The 15,279-nt window shown below is 57.1% G+C and overlaps 1 protein-coding gene across 1 annotated transcript in view; it reads right to left on the bottom strand.

Moving 5' to 3' along the window:
- LOC137312257 (nck-associated protein 1-like) overlaps nt 1-12,005 on the bottom strand; it is a gene marked incomplete at both ends in the record, with an annotated part of 170,860 nt that extends 158,855 nt beyond the window's left edge. Inside the window, one exon of the mRNA XM_067978875.1 lies at nt 11,896-12,005. Coding sequence (XP_067834976.1) covers nt 11,896-12,005 — 110 coding nt within the window. The remainder of the gene's footprint in view (nt 1-11,895) is intronic.
- Between the last annotated feature and the right edge of the window lie 3,274 nt (nt 12,006-15,279).

The following is a 15,279-nucleotide window of genomic DNA, read 5'->3' as shown; positions in this document are numbered from 1 at the left end:
AGGATCAGTGGGAGTGGGGCCCACCCTCGGGAGAGCAGGTCTGTGTCACACAGTCTGTGGTCCTCAGGATCAGTGGGAGTGGGGCCCACCCTCGGGAGTCCAGGTGTGGGTCACACAGTCTGTGGTCCTCAGGATCAGTGGGAGTGGGGCCCACCCTCGGGAGACCAGGTCTGGGTCACACAGTCTGTGGTCCTCAGGATCAGTGGGAGTGGGGCCCATCCTCGGGAGTCCAGGTCTGTGTCACACAGTCTGTGGTCCTCAGGATCAGTGGGAGTGGGGCCCACCCTCGGGAGTCCAGGTCTGGGTCACAAAGTCTGTGGTCCTCAGGATCAGTGGGAGTGGGGCCCATCCTCGGGAGACCAGGTGTGGGTCACACAGTCTGTGGTCCTCAGGATCAGTGGGAGTGGGGCCCACCCTCGGGAGACCAGGTCTGGGTCACACAGTCTGTGGTCCTCAGGATCAGTGGGAGTGGGGCCCACCCTCGGGAGACCAGGTCTGGGTCACACAGTCTGTGGTCCTCAGGATCAGTGGGAGTGGGGCCCACCCTCGGGAGTCCAGGTCTGGGTCACACAGTCTGTGGTCCTCAGGATCAGTGGGAGTGGGGCCCACCCTCGGGAGACCAGGTCTGGGTCACACAGTCTGTGGTCCTCAGGATCAGTGGGAGTGGGGCCCACCCTCGGGAGACCAGGTCTGGGTCACACAGTCTGTGGTCCTCAGGATAAGTGGGAGTGGGGCACACCCTCGGGAGTCCAGGTCTGGGTCACCCAGTCTGTGGTCCTCAGGATCAGTGGGAGTGGGGCCCACCCTCGGGAGACCAGGTCTGGGTCACACAGTCTGTGGTCCTCAGGATCAGTGGGAGTGGGGCCCACCCTCGGGAGTCCAGGTCTGGGTCACACAGTCTGTCGTCCTCAGGATCAGTGGGAGTGGGGCCCACCCTCGGGAGTCCAGGTCTGGGTCACACAGTCTGTGGTCCTCAGGATCAGTGGGAGTGGGGCCCACCCTCGGGAGACCAGGTCTGGGTCACACAGTCTGTGGTCCTCAGGATCAGTGGGAGTGGGGCCCACCCTCGGGAGTCCAGGTCTGGGTCACACAGTCTGTGGTCCTCAGGATCAGTGGGAGTGGGGCCCACCCTCGGGAGACCAGGTCTGGGTCACACAGTCTGTGGTCCTCAGGATCAGTGGGAGTGGGGCCCACCCTCGGGAGACCAGGTCTGGGTCACACAGTCTGTGGTCCTCAGGATCAGTGGGAGTGGGGCCCACCCTCGGGAGTCCAGGTCTTGGTCACACAGTCTGTCGTCCTCAGGATCAGTGGGAGTGGAGCCCACCCTCGGGAGTCCAGGTCTGTGTCACACAGTCTGTGGTCCTCAGGATCAGTGGGAGTGGGGCCCACCCTCGGGAGTCCAGGTCTGGGTCACACAGTCTGTGGTCCTCAGGATCAGTGGGAGTGGGGCCCACCCTCGGGAGTCCAGGTCTGGGTCACACAGTCTGTGGTCCTCAGGATCAGTGGGAGTGGGGCCCACCCTCGGGAGACCAGGTCTGTGTCACACAGTCTGTGGTCCTCAGGATCAGTGGGAGTGGGGCCCACCCTCGGGAGACCAGGTCTGGGTCACACAGTCTGTGGTCCTCACGATCAGTGGGAGTGGGGCCCACCCTCGGGAGACCAGGTCTGGGTCACACAGTCTGTGGTCCTCAGGATCAGTAGGAGTGGGGCACACCCTCGGGAGTCCAGGTCTGGGTCACACAGTCTGTGGTCCTCAGGATCAGTGGGAGTGGGGCCCACCCTCGGGAGTCCAGGTCTGGGTCACACAGTCTGTGGTCCTCAGGATCAGTGGGAGTGGGGCCCACCCTCGGGAGACCAGGTCTGGGTCACACAGTCTGTGGTCCTCAGGATCAGTGGGAGTGGGGCCCACCCTCGGGAGTCCAGGTCTGGGTCACACAGTCTGTGGTCCTCAGGATCAGTGGGAGTGGGGCCCACCCTCGGGAGTCCAGGTCTGTGTCACACAGTCTGTGGTCCTCAGGATCAGTGGGAGTGGGGCCCACCCTCGGGAGACCAGGTCTGGGTCACACAGTCTGTGGTCCTCAGGATCAGTGGGAGTGGGACCCACCCTCGGGAGTCCAGGTCTGGGTCGCACAGTCTGTGGTCCTCAGGATCAGTGGGATTGGGGCCCACCCTCGGGAGACCAGGTCTGGGTCACACACTCTGTGGTCCTCAGGATCAGTGGGAGTGAGGCCCACCCTCGGGAGACCAGGTCTGGGTCACACAGTCTGTGGTCCTCAGGATCAGTGCGAGTGGGGCCCACCCTCGGGAGTCCAGGTCTGTGTCACACAGTCTGTGGTGCTCAGGATCAGTGGGAGTGGGGCCCACCCTCGGGAGACCAGGTCTGGGTCACACAGTCTGTGGTCCTCAGGATCAGTGGGAGTGGGGCCCACCCTCGGGAGTCCAGGTCTGTGTCACACAGTCTGTGGTCCTCAGGATCAGTGGGAGTGGGGCCCACCCTCGGGAGTCCAGGACTGGGTCACACAGTCTGTGGTCCTCAGGATCAGTGGGAGTGGGGCCCACCCTCGGGAGACCAGGTCTGGGTCACACAGTCTGTGGTCCTGAGGATCAGTGGGAGTGGGGCCCACCCTCGGGAGACCAGGTCTGGGTCACACAGTCTGTGGTCCTCAGGATCAGTGGGAGTGAGGCCCACCCTCGGGAGTCCAGGTCTGGGTCACACAGTCTGTGGTCCTCAGGATCAGTGGGAGTGGGGCCCACCCTCGGGAGTCCAGGTCTGGGTCACACAGTGTGTGGTCCTCAGGATCAGTGGGAGAGGGGCCCACCCTCGGGAGACCAGGTCTGGGTCACACAGTCTGTGGTCCTCAGGATCAGTGGGAGTGGGGCCCACCCTCGGGAGTCCAGGTCTGTGTCACACAGTCTGTGGTCCTCAGGATCAGTGGGATTGGGGCCCACCCTCGGGAGTCCAGGTCTGGGTCACACAGTCTGTGGTCCTCAGGATCAGTGAGAGTGGGGCCCACCCTCGGGAGACCAGGTCTGGGTCACCCAGTCTGTGGTCCTCAGGATCAGTGGGAGTGGGGCCCACCCTCGGGAGTCCAGGTCTGGGTCACACAGTCTGTGGTCCTCAGGATCAGTGGGAGTGGGGCCCACCCTCGGGAGTCCAGGTCTGGGTCACACAGTCTGTGGTCCTCAGGATCAGTGGGAGTGGGGCCCACCCTTGGGAGTCCAGGTCTGTGTCACACAGTCTGTGGTCCTCAGGATCAATGGGAGTGGGGCCCACCCTCGGGAGTCCAGGTCTGGGTCACACAGTCTGTGGTCCTCAGGATCAGTGGGAGTGAGGCCCACCCTCGGGAGTCCAGGTCTGGGTCACACAGTCTGTGGTCCTCAGGATCAGTGGGAGTGGGGCCCACCCTCGGGTGTCCACGTCTGGGTCACACAGTCTGTGGTCCTCAGGATCAGTGGGAGTGGGGCCCACCCTCGGGTGTCCACGTCTGGGTCACACAGTCTGTGGTCCTCAGGATCAGTGGGAGTGGGGCCCACCCTCGGGAGACCCGGTCTGGGTCACACAGTCTGTGGTCCTCAGGATCAGTGGGAGTGGGGCCCACCCTCGGGAGACCCGGTCTGGGTCACACAGTCTGTGGTCCTCAGGATCAGTGGGAGTGGGGCCCACCCTCGGGAGTCCAGGTCTGGGTCACACAGTCTGTGGTCCTCAGGATCAGTGGGAGTGGGGCCCACCCTCGGGAGACCAGGTCTGTGTCACACAGTCTGTGGTCCTCAGGATCAGTGGGAGTGGGGCCCACCCTCGGGAGATCAGGTCTGGGTCACCCAGTCTGTGGTCCTCAGGATCAGTGGGAGTGGGGCCCACCCTCGGGAGACCAGGTCTGGGTCACACAGTCTGTGGTCCTCAGGATCAGTGGGAGTGGGGCCCACCCTCGGGAGTCCAGGTCTGGGTCTCACAGTCTGTGGTCCTCAGGATCAGTGGGAGTGGGGCCCATCCTCGGGAGTCCAGGTCTGGGTCACCCAGTCTGTCGTCCTCAGGATCAGTGGGAGTGGGGCCCGCCCTCGGGAGACCAGGTCTGGGTCACACAGTCTGTGGTCCTCAGGATCAGTGGGAGTGGGGCCCATCCTCGGGAGATCAGGTCTGGGTCACACAGTCTGTGGTCCTCAGGATCAGTGGGAGTGGGGCCCACCCTCGGGAGTCCAGGTCTGGGTCACACAGTCTGTGGTCCTCAGGATCAGTGGGAGTGGGGCCCACCCTCGGGAGACCAGGTCTGGGTCACACAGTCTGTGGTCCTCAAGATCAGTGGGAGTGGGGCCCACCCTCGGGAGTCCAGGTCTGGGTCACACAGTCTGTGGTCCTCAGGATCAGTGGGAGTGGGGCCCACCCTCGGGAGTCCAGGTCTGTGTCACACAGTCTGTGGTCCTCAGGATCAGTGGGAGTGGGGCCCACTCTCGGGAGACCAGGTCTGTGTCACACAGTCTGTGGTCCTCAGGATCAGTGGGAGTGGGGCCCACCCTCGGGAGTCCAGGTCTGGGTCACACAGTCTGTGGTCCTCAGGATCAGTGGGAGTGGGGCCCGCCCTCGGGAGACCAGGTCTGGGTCACACAGTCTGTGGTCCTCAGGATCAGTGGGAGTGAGGCCCACCCTCGGGAGTCCAGGTCTGTGTCACACAGTCTGTGGTCCTCAGGATCAGTGGGAGTGGGGCCCGCCCTCGGGAGACCAGGTCTGGGTCACACACTCTGTGGTCCTCAGGATCAGTGGGAGTGGGGCCCACCCTCGGGAGTCCAGGTCTGGGTCACACAGTCTGTGGTCCTCAGGATCAGTGGGAGTGGGGCCCGCCCTCGGGAGACCAGGTCTGGGTCACACAGTCTGTGGTCCTCAGGATCAGTGGGAGTGGGGCCCACCCTCGGGAGTCCAGGTCTGTGTCACACAGTCTGTGGTCCTCAGGATCAGTGGGAGTGAGGCCCACCCTCGGGAGTCCAGGTCTGGGTCACCCAGTCTGTGGTCCTCAGGATCAGTGGGAGTGGGGCCCGCCCTCGGGAGACCAGGTCTGGGTCACACAGTCTGTGGTCCTCAGGATCAGTGGGAGTGGGGCCCACCCTCGGGAGTCCAGGTCTGGGTCACACAGTCTGTGGTCCTCAGGATCAGTGGGAGTGGGGCCCACCCTCGGGAGTCCAGGTCTGGGTCACACATTCTGTGGTCCTCAGGATCAGTGGGAATGGGGCCCACCCTCGGGAGTCCAGGTCTGGGTCACACAGTCTGTGGTCCTCAGGATCAGTGGGAGTTGGGCCCAACCTCGGGAGTCCAGGTCTGGGTCACACAGTCTGTGGTCCTCAGGATCAGTGGGAGTGGGGCCCACCCTCGGGAGACCAGGTCTGGGTCACACAGTCTGTGGTCCTCAGGATCAGTGGGAGTGGGGCCCACCCTCGGGAGACCAGGTCTGGGTCACACAGTCTGTGGTCCTCAGGATCAGTGGGAGTGGGGCCCACCCTCGGGAGTCCAGGTCTGGGTCACACAGTCTGTGGTCCTCAGGATCAGTGGGAGTGGGGCCCATCCTCGGGAGTCCAGGTCTGGGTCACCCAGTCTGTGGTCCTCAGGATCAGTGGGAGTGGGGCCCACCCTCGGGAGTCCAGGTCTGGGTCACCCAGTCTGTGGTCCTCAGGATCAGTGGGAGTGGGGCCCACCCTCGGGAGTCCAGGTCTGGGTCACACAGTCTGTGGTCCTCAGGATCAGTGGGAGTGGGGCCCATCCTCGGGAGTCCAGGTCTGGGTCACCCAGTCTGTGGTCCTCAGGATCAGTGGGAGTGGGGCCCACCCTCGGGAGACCAGGTCTGGGTCACACATTCTGTGGTCCTCAGGATCAGTGGGAGTGGGGCCCACCCTCGGGAGACCAGGTCTGGGTCACACAGTCTGTGGTCCTCAGGATCAGTGGGAGTGGGGCCCAACCTCGGGAGTCCCGGTCTGGGTCACACAGTCTGTGGTCCTCAGGATCAGTGGGAGTGGGGCCCACCCTCGGGAGTCCAGGTCTGTGTCACCCAGTCTGTGGTGCTCAGGATCAGTGGGAGTGGGGCCCAACCTCGGGAGACCAGGTCTGGGTCACACAGTCTGTGGTCCTCAGGATCAGTGGGAGTGGGGCCCACCCTCGGGAGACCAGGTCTGTGTCACACAGTCTGTGGTCCTCAGGATCAGTGGGAGTGGGGCCCACCCTCGGGAGACCAGGTCTGGGTCACACAGTCTGTGGTCCTCAGGATCAGTGGGAGTGGGGCCCACCCTCGGGAGACCAGGTCTGTGTCACACAGTCTGTGGTCCTCAGGATCAGTGGGAGTGGGGCCCACCCTCGGGAGTCCAGGTCTGGGTCACACAGTCTGTGGTCCTCAGGATCAGTGGGAGTGGGGCCCACCCTCGGGAGACCAGGTCTGGGTCACACATTCTGTGGTCCTCAGGATCAGTGGGAGTGGGGCCCACCCTCGGGAGACCAGGTCTGGGTCACACATTCTGTGGTCCTCAGGATCAGTGGGAGTGGGGCCCACCCTCGGGAGACCAGGTCTGTGTCACACAGTCTGTGGTCCTCAGGATCAGTGGGAGTGGGGCCCACCCTCGGGAGACCAGGTCTGGGTCACACAGTCTGTGGTCCTCAGGATCAGTGGGAGTGGGGCCCATCCTCGGGAGTCCAGGTCTGGGTCACACAGTCTGTGGTCCTCAGGATCAGTGGGAGTGGGGCCCACCCTCGGGAGTCCAGGTCTGGGTCACACAGTCTGTGGTCCTCAGGATCAGTGGGAGTGGGGCCCACCCTCGGGAGTCCAGGTCTGGGTCACAAAGTCTGTGGTCCTCAGGATCAGTAGGAGTGGGGCCCACCCTCGGGAGTCCAGGTCTGGGTCACACAGTCTGTGGTCCTCAGGATCAGTGGGAGTGGGGCCCACCCTCGGGAGTCCAGGTCTGGGTCACACAGTCTGTGGTCCTCAGGATCAGTGGGAGTGGGGCCCACCCTCGGGAGTCCAGGTCTGGGTCACACACTCTGTGGTCCTCAGGATCAGTGGGAGTGGGGCCCACCCTCGGGAGTCCAGGTCTGGGTCACACAGTCTGTGGTCCTCAGGATCAGTGAGAGTGGGGCCCACCCTCGGGAGACCAGGTCTGGGTCACCCAGTCTGTGGTCCTCAGGATCAGTGGGAGTGGGGCCCACCCTCGGGAGTCCAGGTCTGGGTCTCACAGTCTGTGGTCCTCAGGATCAGTGGGAGTGGGGCCCACCCTCGGGAGTCCAGGTCTGGGTCACACAGTCTGTGGTCCTCAGGATCAGTGGGAGTGGGGCCCACCATCGCGAGTCCAGGTCTGGGTCACACAGTCTGTGGTCCTCAGGATCAGTGGGAGTGGGGCCCACCCTCGGGAGTCCAGGTCTGGGTCACACAGTCTGTGGTCCTCAGGATCAGTGGGAGTGGGGCCCACCCTCGGGAGACCAGGTCTGGGTCACACACTCTGTGGTCCTCAGGATCAGTGGGAGTGGGGCCCACCCTCGGGAGTCCAGGTCTGGGTCACACACTCTGTGGTCCTCAGGATCAGTGGGAGTGGGGCCCACCCTCGGGAGTCCAGGTCTGGGTCACACAGTCTGTGGTCCTCAGGATCAATGGGAGTGGGGCCCACCCTCGGGAGACCAGGTCTGGGTCACACAGTCTGTGGTCCTCAGGATCAGTGGGAGTGGGGCCCACCCTCGGGTGACCAGGTCTGGGTCACACAGTGTGTGGTCCTCAGGATCAGTGGGAGTGGGGCCCACCCTCGGGAGTCCAGGTCTGGGTCACCCAGTCTGTGGTCCTCAGGATCAGTGGGAGTGAGGCCCACCCTCGGGAGTCCAGGTCTGGGTCACACAGTGTGTGGTCCTCAGGATCAGTGGGAGTGGGGCCCACCCTCGGGAGACCAGGTCTGGGTCACACAGTCTGTGGTCCTCAGGATCAGTGCGAGTGGGGCCCACCCTCGGGAGTCCAGGTCTGGGTCACACAGTCTGTGGTCCTCAGGATCAGTGGGAGTGGGGCCCACCCTCCAGAGTCCAGGTCTGGGTCACACAGTCTGTGGTCCTCAGGATCAGTGCGAGTGGGGCCCACCCTCGGGAGTCCAGGTCTGGGTCACACAGTCTGTGGTCCTCAGGATCAGTGGGAGTGGGGCCCACCCTCGGGTGTCCACGTCTGGGTCACACAGTCTGTGGTCCTCAGGATCAGTGGGAGTGGGGCCCACCCTCGGGAGTCGAGGTCTGGGTCACACAGTCTGTGGTCCTCAGGATCAGTGGGATTGGGGCCCACCCTCGGGAGTCCAGGTCTGGGTCACACAGTCTGTGGTCCTCAGGATCAGTGGGAGTGGGGCCCACCCTCCAGAGTCCAGGTCTGGGTCACACAGTCTGTGGTCCTCAGGATCAGTGGGAGAGGGGCCCACCCTCGGGTGACCAGGTCTGGGTCACACAGTCTGTGGTCCTCAGGATCAGTGGGAGTGGGGCCCACCCTCGGGAGTCCAGGTCTGGGTCACACAGTCTGTGGTCCTCAGGATCAGTGGGAGTGGGTCCCACCCTCGGGAGTCCAGGTCAGGGTCACAGAGTCCGTGGTCCTCAGGATCAGTGGGAATGGGGCCCACCCTCGGGAGACCAGGTCTGGGTCACACAGTCTGTGGTCCTCAGGATCAGTGGGAGTGGGGCCCACCCTCGGGAGTCCAGGTCTGGGTCACACAGTCTGTGGTCCTCAGGATCAGTGGGATTGGGGCCCACCCTCGGGAGTCCAGGTCTGGGTAACCCAGTCTGTGGTCCTCAGGATCAGTGGGAGTGGGGCCCACCATCGGGAGACCAGGTCTGGGTCACACAGTCTGTCGTCCTCAGGATCAGTGGGAGTGGGGCCCACCCTCGGGAGACCAGGTCTGGGTCACACAGTCTGTGGTCCTCAGGATCAGTGGGAGTGGGGCCCACCCTCGGGAGACCAGGTCTGGGTCACACAGTCTGTGGTCCTCAGGATCAGTGGGAGTGGGGCCCACCCTCGGGAGTCCCCGGTCTGGGTCACACAGTCTGTGGTCCTCAGGATCAGTGGGAGTGGGGCCCACCCTCGGGAGTCCAGGTCTGGGTCACCCAGTCTGTGGTCCTCAGGATCAGTGGGAGTGGGGCCCACCCTCGGAAGTCCAGGTCTGGGTCACACAGTCTGTGGTCCTCAGGATCAGTGGGACTGATGCCCACCCTCGGGAGTCCCCGGTCTGGGTCATACAGTCTGTGGTCCTCAGGATCAGTGGGAGTGGGGCCCACCCTCGGGAGTCCAGGTCTGGGTCACACAGTCTGTGGTCCTCAGGATCAGTGGGAGTGGGGCCCACCCTCTGGAGACCAGGTCTGGGTCACACAGTCTGTGGTCCTCAGGATCAGTGGGAGTGGGGCCCACCCTCGGGAGTCCAGGTCTGGGTCACACAGTCTGTGGTCCTCAGGATCAGTGGGAGTGAGGCCCACCCTCGGGAGACCAGGTCTGGGTCACACAGTCTGTGGTCCTCAGGATCAGTGGGAGTGGGGCCCACCCTCTGGAGACCAGGTCTGGGTCACACAGTCTGTGGTCCTCAGGATCATTGGGAGTGGGGCCCACCCTCGGGAGACCAGGTCTGGGTCACACAGTCTGTGGTCCTCAGGATCATTGGGAGTGGGGCCCACCCTCGGGAGACCAGGTCTGGGTCACACAGTCTGTGGTCCTCAGGATCAGTGGGATTGGGGCCCACCCTCGGGAGTCCAGGTCTGGGTCACACAGTCTGTGGTCCTCAGGATCAGTGGGAGTGGGGCCCACCCTCGGGAGACCAGGTCTGGGTCACACAGTCTGTGGTCCTCAGGATCAGTGGGATTGGGGCCCACCCTCGGGAGTCCAGGTGTGGGTCACACAGTCTGTGGTCCTCAGGATCAGTTGGGAGTGGGGCCCACCCTCGGGAGACCAGGTGTGGGTCACACAGTCTGTGGTCCTCAGGATCAGTGGGAGTGGGGCCCACCCTCTGGTGTCCCGGTCTGGGTCTCACAGTCTGTGGTCCTCAGGATCAGTGGGAGTGGGGCCCACCCTCGGGAGTCCAGGTCTGGGTCACACAGTCTGTGGTCCTCAGGATCAGTGGGAGTGGGGCCCACCCTCGGGAGTCCAGGTCTGGGTCACACAGTCTGTGGTCCTCAGGATCAGTGGGAGTGGGGCCCACCCTCGGGAGTCCAGGTCTGGGTCACACAGTCTGTGGTCCTCAGGATCAGTGGGAGTGGGGCCCACCCTCGGGAGTCCAGGTCTGGGTCACACAGTCTGTGGTCCTCAGGATCAGTGGGAGTGGGGCCCACCCTCGGGAGTCCAGGTCTGGATCACACAGTCTGTGGTCCTCAGGATCAGTGGGAGTGGGGCCCACCCTCGGGAGTCCAGGTCTGTGTCACACAGTCTGTGGTCCTCAGGATCAGTGGGAGTGGGGCCCACCCTCGGGAGACCAGGTTTGGGTCACCCAGTCTGTGGTCCTCAGGATCAGTGGGAGTGGGGCCCACCATCGGGAGACCAGGTCTGGATCACACAGTCTGTGGTCCTCAGGATCAGTGGGAGTGGGGCCCACCCTCGGGAGTCCAGGTCTGGATCACACAGTCTGTGGTCCTCAGGATCAGTGGCTGATCTGTATCATAATTCCATCCACCCGCCTTGGTCCCCTGACCCTTTATACTCTTACCCAACAAAAATCGATGACTCTCAGTTTTGAAAGCTCCAATTTACCCCCAACCCCAACAGCTTTTTGAGGGAGAGAGTTCCAGATTTCCACTCCCCTTTGTGTGAAGAATCTCTGAACTGCACCCCTGAACGGCCAAGCTCTTGTTCTGGACTCTCCCCTCTGGAGGAAATAGTTTCTCCCTCTCTACCCTATTAAATCCTTTAATCATCTTAAACCCCTCGATTAGATCACCCCTTAATCTTCTACACTCGAGGGAATACAAGCCTCGTCTGTGCAACCTGTCCTCGTAATTTAACCCTTTCAGCCCCGGTATCATTCTGGTGAACCTGAGCTGCACCCCCTCCAAGGCCGATCTATCCTTCCTGAGATGCAGTGCCCAGAACTGAACGCAGTATCTCCACATGGGGTCTAACCAGAGCTCTGTCCGGCTGTCATATAACTTGCTCCTCTTTATAATCCAGACCCCGAGATAAAGGCTAACATTCCATTAGCCTTTATAATTAGTTTTTGTACCTGTTCACCTGCTTTTAGTGATTTCTGTACCTGGACCCTAAATCTCTCTGCTCCTCCACTGTTCCTGGCTTCTCACCATTTGGAAGATCCTCTGATCGATCTTTCTCAGGTCCAAATTGGATGACCTCACTCTTCCCCTCATTAAACTCCATCTGCCCCAGTTTTACCCACTCCCTGAATCTCTCAATGTCTCTTCACACCTTTCTGCCCCCCATCGACACTATTTACTGTGCCAACTAACATCGTGTCATCAGCAAACTTAGATACATGGTTCCCTATTCCTGCATCCAAGTCATTGATAAATAGTGAAAATCTGAGACCCCAGTGTAGATCCCTGGGGGACACCACTAGTCACATCCTGCCAATTTGAATAAATACCCATTATCCCTACTCTCCGTCTCCTACCTCCTAACCAATTCCCTATCCAAGCCAATAGGTTGTTTCCAATTCCATGCCCTCTCACTTTTGTTGACAGTCTCTTATGTGGAACCTTACCGAATGCCTACTACGTTAGTTACCTCCTCAAAAAAATCAACTTGGTTCATTAGACATGATCTGCCCGTTACAGATCCATGCTGGCTCTCTCTGATCAGTTCATATTTGTCCAGATACTCAGTTACTCTGTCTCTAATAACAGACTTGCCTCCTACAGCATCACTGACATATTTCCTACTCTCTCGATATCTTTCTGCTCTTTCTATCTCCCTCCATCACCTGTCCATGTAGTCCTCAGGGGTCTTCGTTTTGACAATGTTCTCAGCATGACGGACAAGCCATGAAACCTCATCGCGAGAAAATGACAGAGCCATGAAGACAAAGAGGGCCTGGATAAAAGAAAATGGAAAAGAGGCTTCAAAGCTCACAACCAAACCATAAGTAATTCATCAGGTCATCTGGAGAAATGAAAAGACTCATCTGTCATGACTGATGCCCAGAAATCAGACTGAACCTAAATAGCCCCGGTCGGGAATGGCATTGCATAACTGAGCCACAAAGACCAGGAAGACCCCACAACAGAGTTGTGCAGCATTGCGTTGTATTGAGTTATGTTGTATTGAGTTGCGTTGAGCTGAGTTGAGTTGTGTTGTATTGAGTTGTGTTGAGTTGTGTTGTGTTGAGTTGAGTTGCGTTGAGTTGAGTTGAGTTGAGTTGAGTTGTGTTGTATTGAGTTGTGTTGAGTTGAGTTGCGTTGAGTTGAGTTGAGTTGTGTCAAGTTGAGTTTTGTTGAGTTGTGTTGTGTTGTGTCGAGTTGAGTTGTGTCGAGTTGAGTTGTGTCGAGTTGAGTTGTGTCGAGTTGAGTTGTGTTGAGTTGTGTTGAGTTGAGTTGAGTTGTGTTGAATTGAGTTGAGTTGAGTTCTGCTGAGTTGAGTTGAGTTGTGTCGAGTCAAGTTGAGTTGTGTTGAGTTGAGTTGTATTGCGTAGTGTTGAGTTGAATTGTGTCGAGTTGAGTTGTGTTGTGTTGAGTTGAGTTGTGCTGAGTTGAGTTGAGTTTTATTGATTTATGTTGTGTTGTGTTGTGTTGTGTTGTGTTGAGTTGTGCTGAGTTGAGTTGAGTTGTGTTGTGTTGAGTTTTGTTTTATTGAGTTGAGTTGTGTCGAGTTGAGTTGAGTTTTGTTGTGTCAAGTTGCGCTGAGTTCATTTGTGTTGAGTTCAGTTGAGTTGTGTTGTGTTTTGTTGAGTTGAGTTGAGTTGAGTTGAGTTATGTTGTATTGTATTGAGTTGAGTTGTGTTGAGGTGAGTTATGTTGTATTGTATTGAGTTGAGTTGTGTTGAGGTGAGTTGAATTGTGTTGTGTCAAGTTGAGTTGTATTGTATTATGTTGAGTTGTGTTGTGTTTTGTTGAGTTGAGTTGAGTTGTGTTGAGTTGAGTTGTTTTGAGTTGAGTTGTGTTGTGTCGAGTTGAGTTGAGTTTTGTTGTGTTGTGTTGATGTGAGTTGTATTGAGTAGTTTTGAGTTGTGGAGAGTTGAGTTGAGTTGTGTTGAGTTGTGTCGAGTTGAGCTGAGTTGAGTTGTGTTGTGTTGTGTTATGTTGAGTTGAGTTGAGTTGAGTTGTGTTGAGTTGAGTTGTGTTGAGTTGAGTTGTGTTGTGTTGAGTTGAGTTGTGTTGTGTTGAGTTGAGTTGTGTTGTGTTATGTTGAGTTGTGTTATGTTGAGTTGAGTTGAGTTGAGTTGTGTTGAGTTGAGTTGTGTTGTGTTGTGTTGAGTTGAGTTGAGTTGTGTTGTGTTGAGTTGAGTTGTGTTGTGTTATGTTGAGTTGTGTTATGTTGAGTTGAGTTGAGTTGAGTTGTGTTGAGTTGAGTTGTGTTGAGTTGAGTTGTGTTGTGTTGTGTTGAGTTGAGTTGTGTTGTGTTTAGTTGTGTTGTGTTGAGTTGTGTTGTGTTGAGTTGTGTTGAGTTGAGTTGAGTTGTGTTGTGTTGAGTTGAGTTGTGTTGTGTTGAGTTGTGTTGAGTTGTGTTGTGTTGAGTTGAGTTGAGTTGTGTTGAGTTGAGTTGAGTTGTGTTGTGTTGTGTTGAGTTGAGTTGTGTTGTGTTGAGTTGAGTTGTGTTGTGTTGAGTTGAGTTGAGTTGTGTTGAATTGAGTTGTGTTGTGTTGTGTTGAGTTGAGTTGAGTTGTGTTATGTTGAGTTGAGTTGAATTGAGTTGTGTTGAGTTGAGTTGTGTTGAGTTGAGTTGAGTTGTGTTGTGTTGAGTTGAGTTGTGTTGTGTTGAGTTGTGTTGAGTTGTGTTGTGTTGAGTTGAGTTGTGTTGAGTTGAGTTGTGTTGTGTTGAGTTGAGTTGTATTGAGTAGTTTTGAGTTGTGTGGAGTTGAGTTGAGTTGTGTTGAGTTGTGTCGAGTTGAGCTGAGTTGAGTTGTGTTGTGTTATGTTGTGTTGAGTTGAGTTGTGTTGTGTTGAGTTGAGTTGTGTTGTGTTGAGTTGAGTTGTGTTGTGTTATGTTGAGTTGTGTTATGTTGAGTTGAGTTGAGTTGAGTTGTGTTGAGTTGAGTTGTGTTGTGTTGAGTTGAGTTGAGTTGTGTTGTGTTGAGTTGAGTTGTGTTGTGTTATGTTGAGTTGTGTTATGTTGAGTTGAGTTGTGTTGTGTTGAGTTGAGTTGTGTTGTGTTTAGTTGTGTTGAGTTGAGTTGTGTTGAGTTGAGTTGAGTTGTGTTGAGTTGAGTTGAGTTGTGTTGTGTTGAGTTGTGTTGAGTTGAGTTGTGTTGAGTTGAGTTGAGTTGTGTTCTGTTGTGTTGAGTTGAGTTGTGTTGTGTTGAGTTGAGTTGTGTTGTGTTGAGTTGAGTTGAGTTGTGTTGAATTGAGTTGTGTTGTGTTGTGTTGAGTTGAGTTGAGTTGTGTTATGTTGAGTTGAGTTGAATTGAGTTGTGTTGAGTTGAGTTGTGTTGAGTTGAGTTGAGTTGTGTTGTGTTGAGTTGAGTTGTGTTGTGTTGAGTTGTGTTGAGTTGTGTTGTGTTGAGTTGAGTTGTGTTGAGTTGAGTTGTGTTGTGTTGAGTTGAGTTGTATTGAGTAGTTTTGAGTTGTGTAGAGTTGAGTTGAGTTGTGTTGAGTTGTGTCGAGTTGAGCTGAGTTGAGTTGTGTTGTGTTATGTTGAGTTGAGTTGAGTTGAGTTGTGTTGAGTTGAGTTGTGTTGTGTTGAGTTGAGTTGTGTTGTGTTGAGTTGAGTTGTGTTGTGTTATGTTGAGTTGTGTTATGTTGAGTTGAGTTGAGTTGTGTTGAGTTGAGTTGTGTTGTGTTGAGTTGAGTTGAGTTGTGTTGAGTTGAGTTGTGTTATGTTGAGTTGTGTTATGTTGAGTTGAGTTGAGTTGAGTTGTGTTGAGTTGAGTTGTGTTGAGTTGAGTTGTGTTGTGTTGTGTTGAGTTGAGTTGTGTTGTGTTGAGTTGAGTTGTGTTGTGTTTAGTTGTGTTGTGTTGAGTTGTGTTGTGTTGAGTTGAGTTGTGTTGAGTTGAGTTGAGTTGTGTTGTGTTGAGTTGTGTTGTGTTGAGTTGTGTTGAGTTGTGTTGTGTTGAGTTGAGTTGAGTTGTGTTGAGTTGAGTTGAGTTGTGTTGTGTTGAGTTGAGTTGTGTTGTGTTGAGTTGAGTTGTGTTGTGTTGAGTTGAGTTGAGTTGT

The sequence above is a fragment of the Heptranchias perlo genome, unplaced genomic scaffold (genome assembly GCF_035084215.1).
Source record: "Heptranchias perlo isolate sHepPer1 unplaced genomic scaffold, sHepPer1.hap1 HAP1_SCAFFOLD_411, whole genome shotgun sequence".
In the NCBI taxonomy this organism is placed as follows: Eukaryota; Metazoa; Chordata; class Chondrichthyes; order Hexanchiformes; family Hexanchidae; genus Heptranchias; species Heptranchias perlo.
The sequence above is the reverse complement of the archived record's forward strand: the minus strand, read 5'-3'. Positions and strand labels throughout refer to the sequence as shown.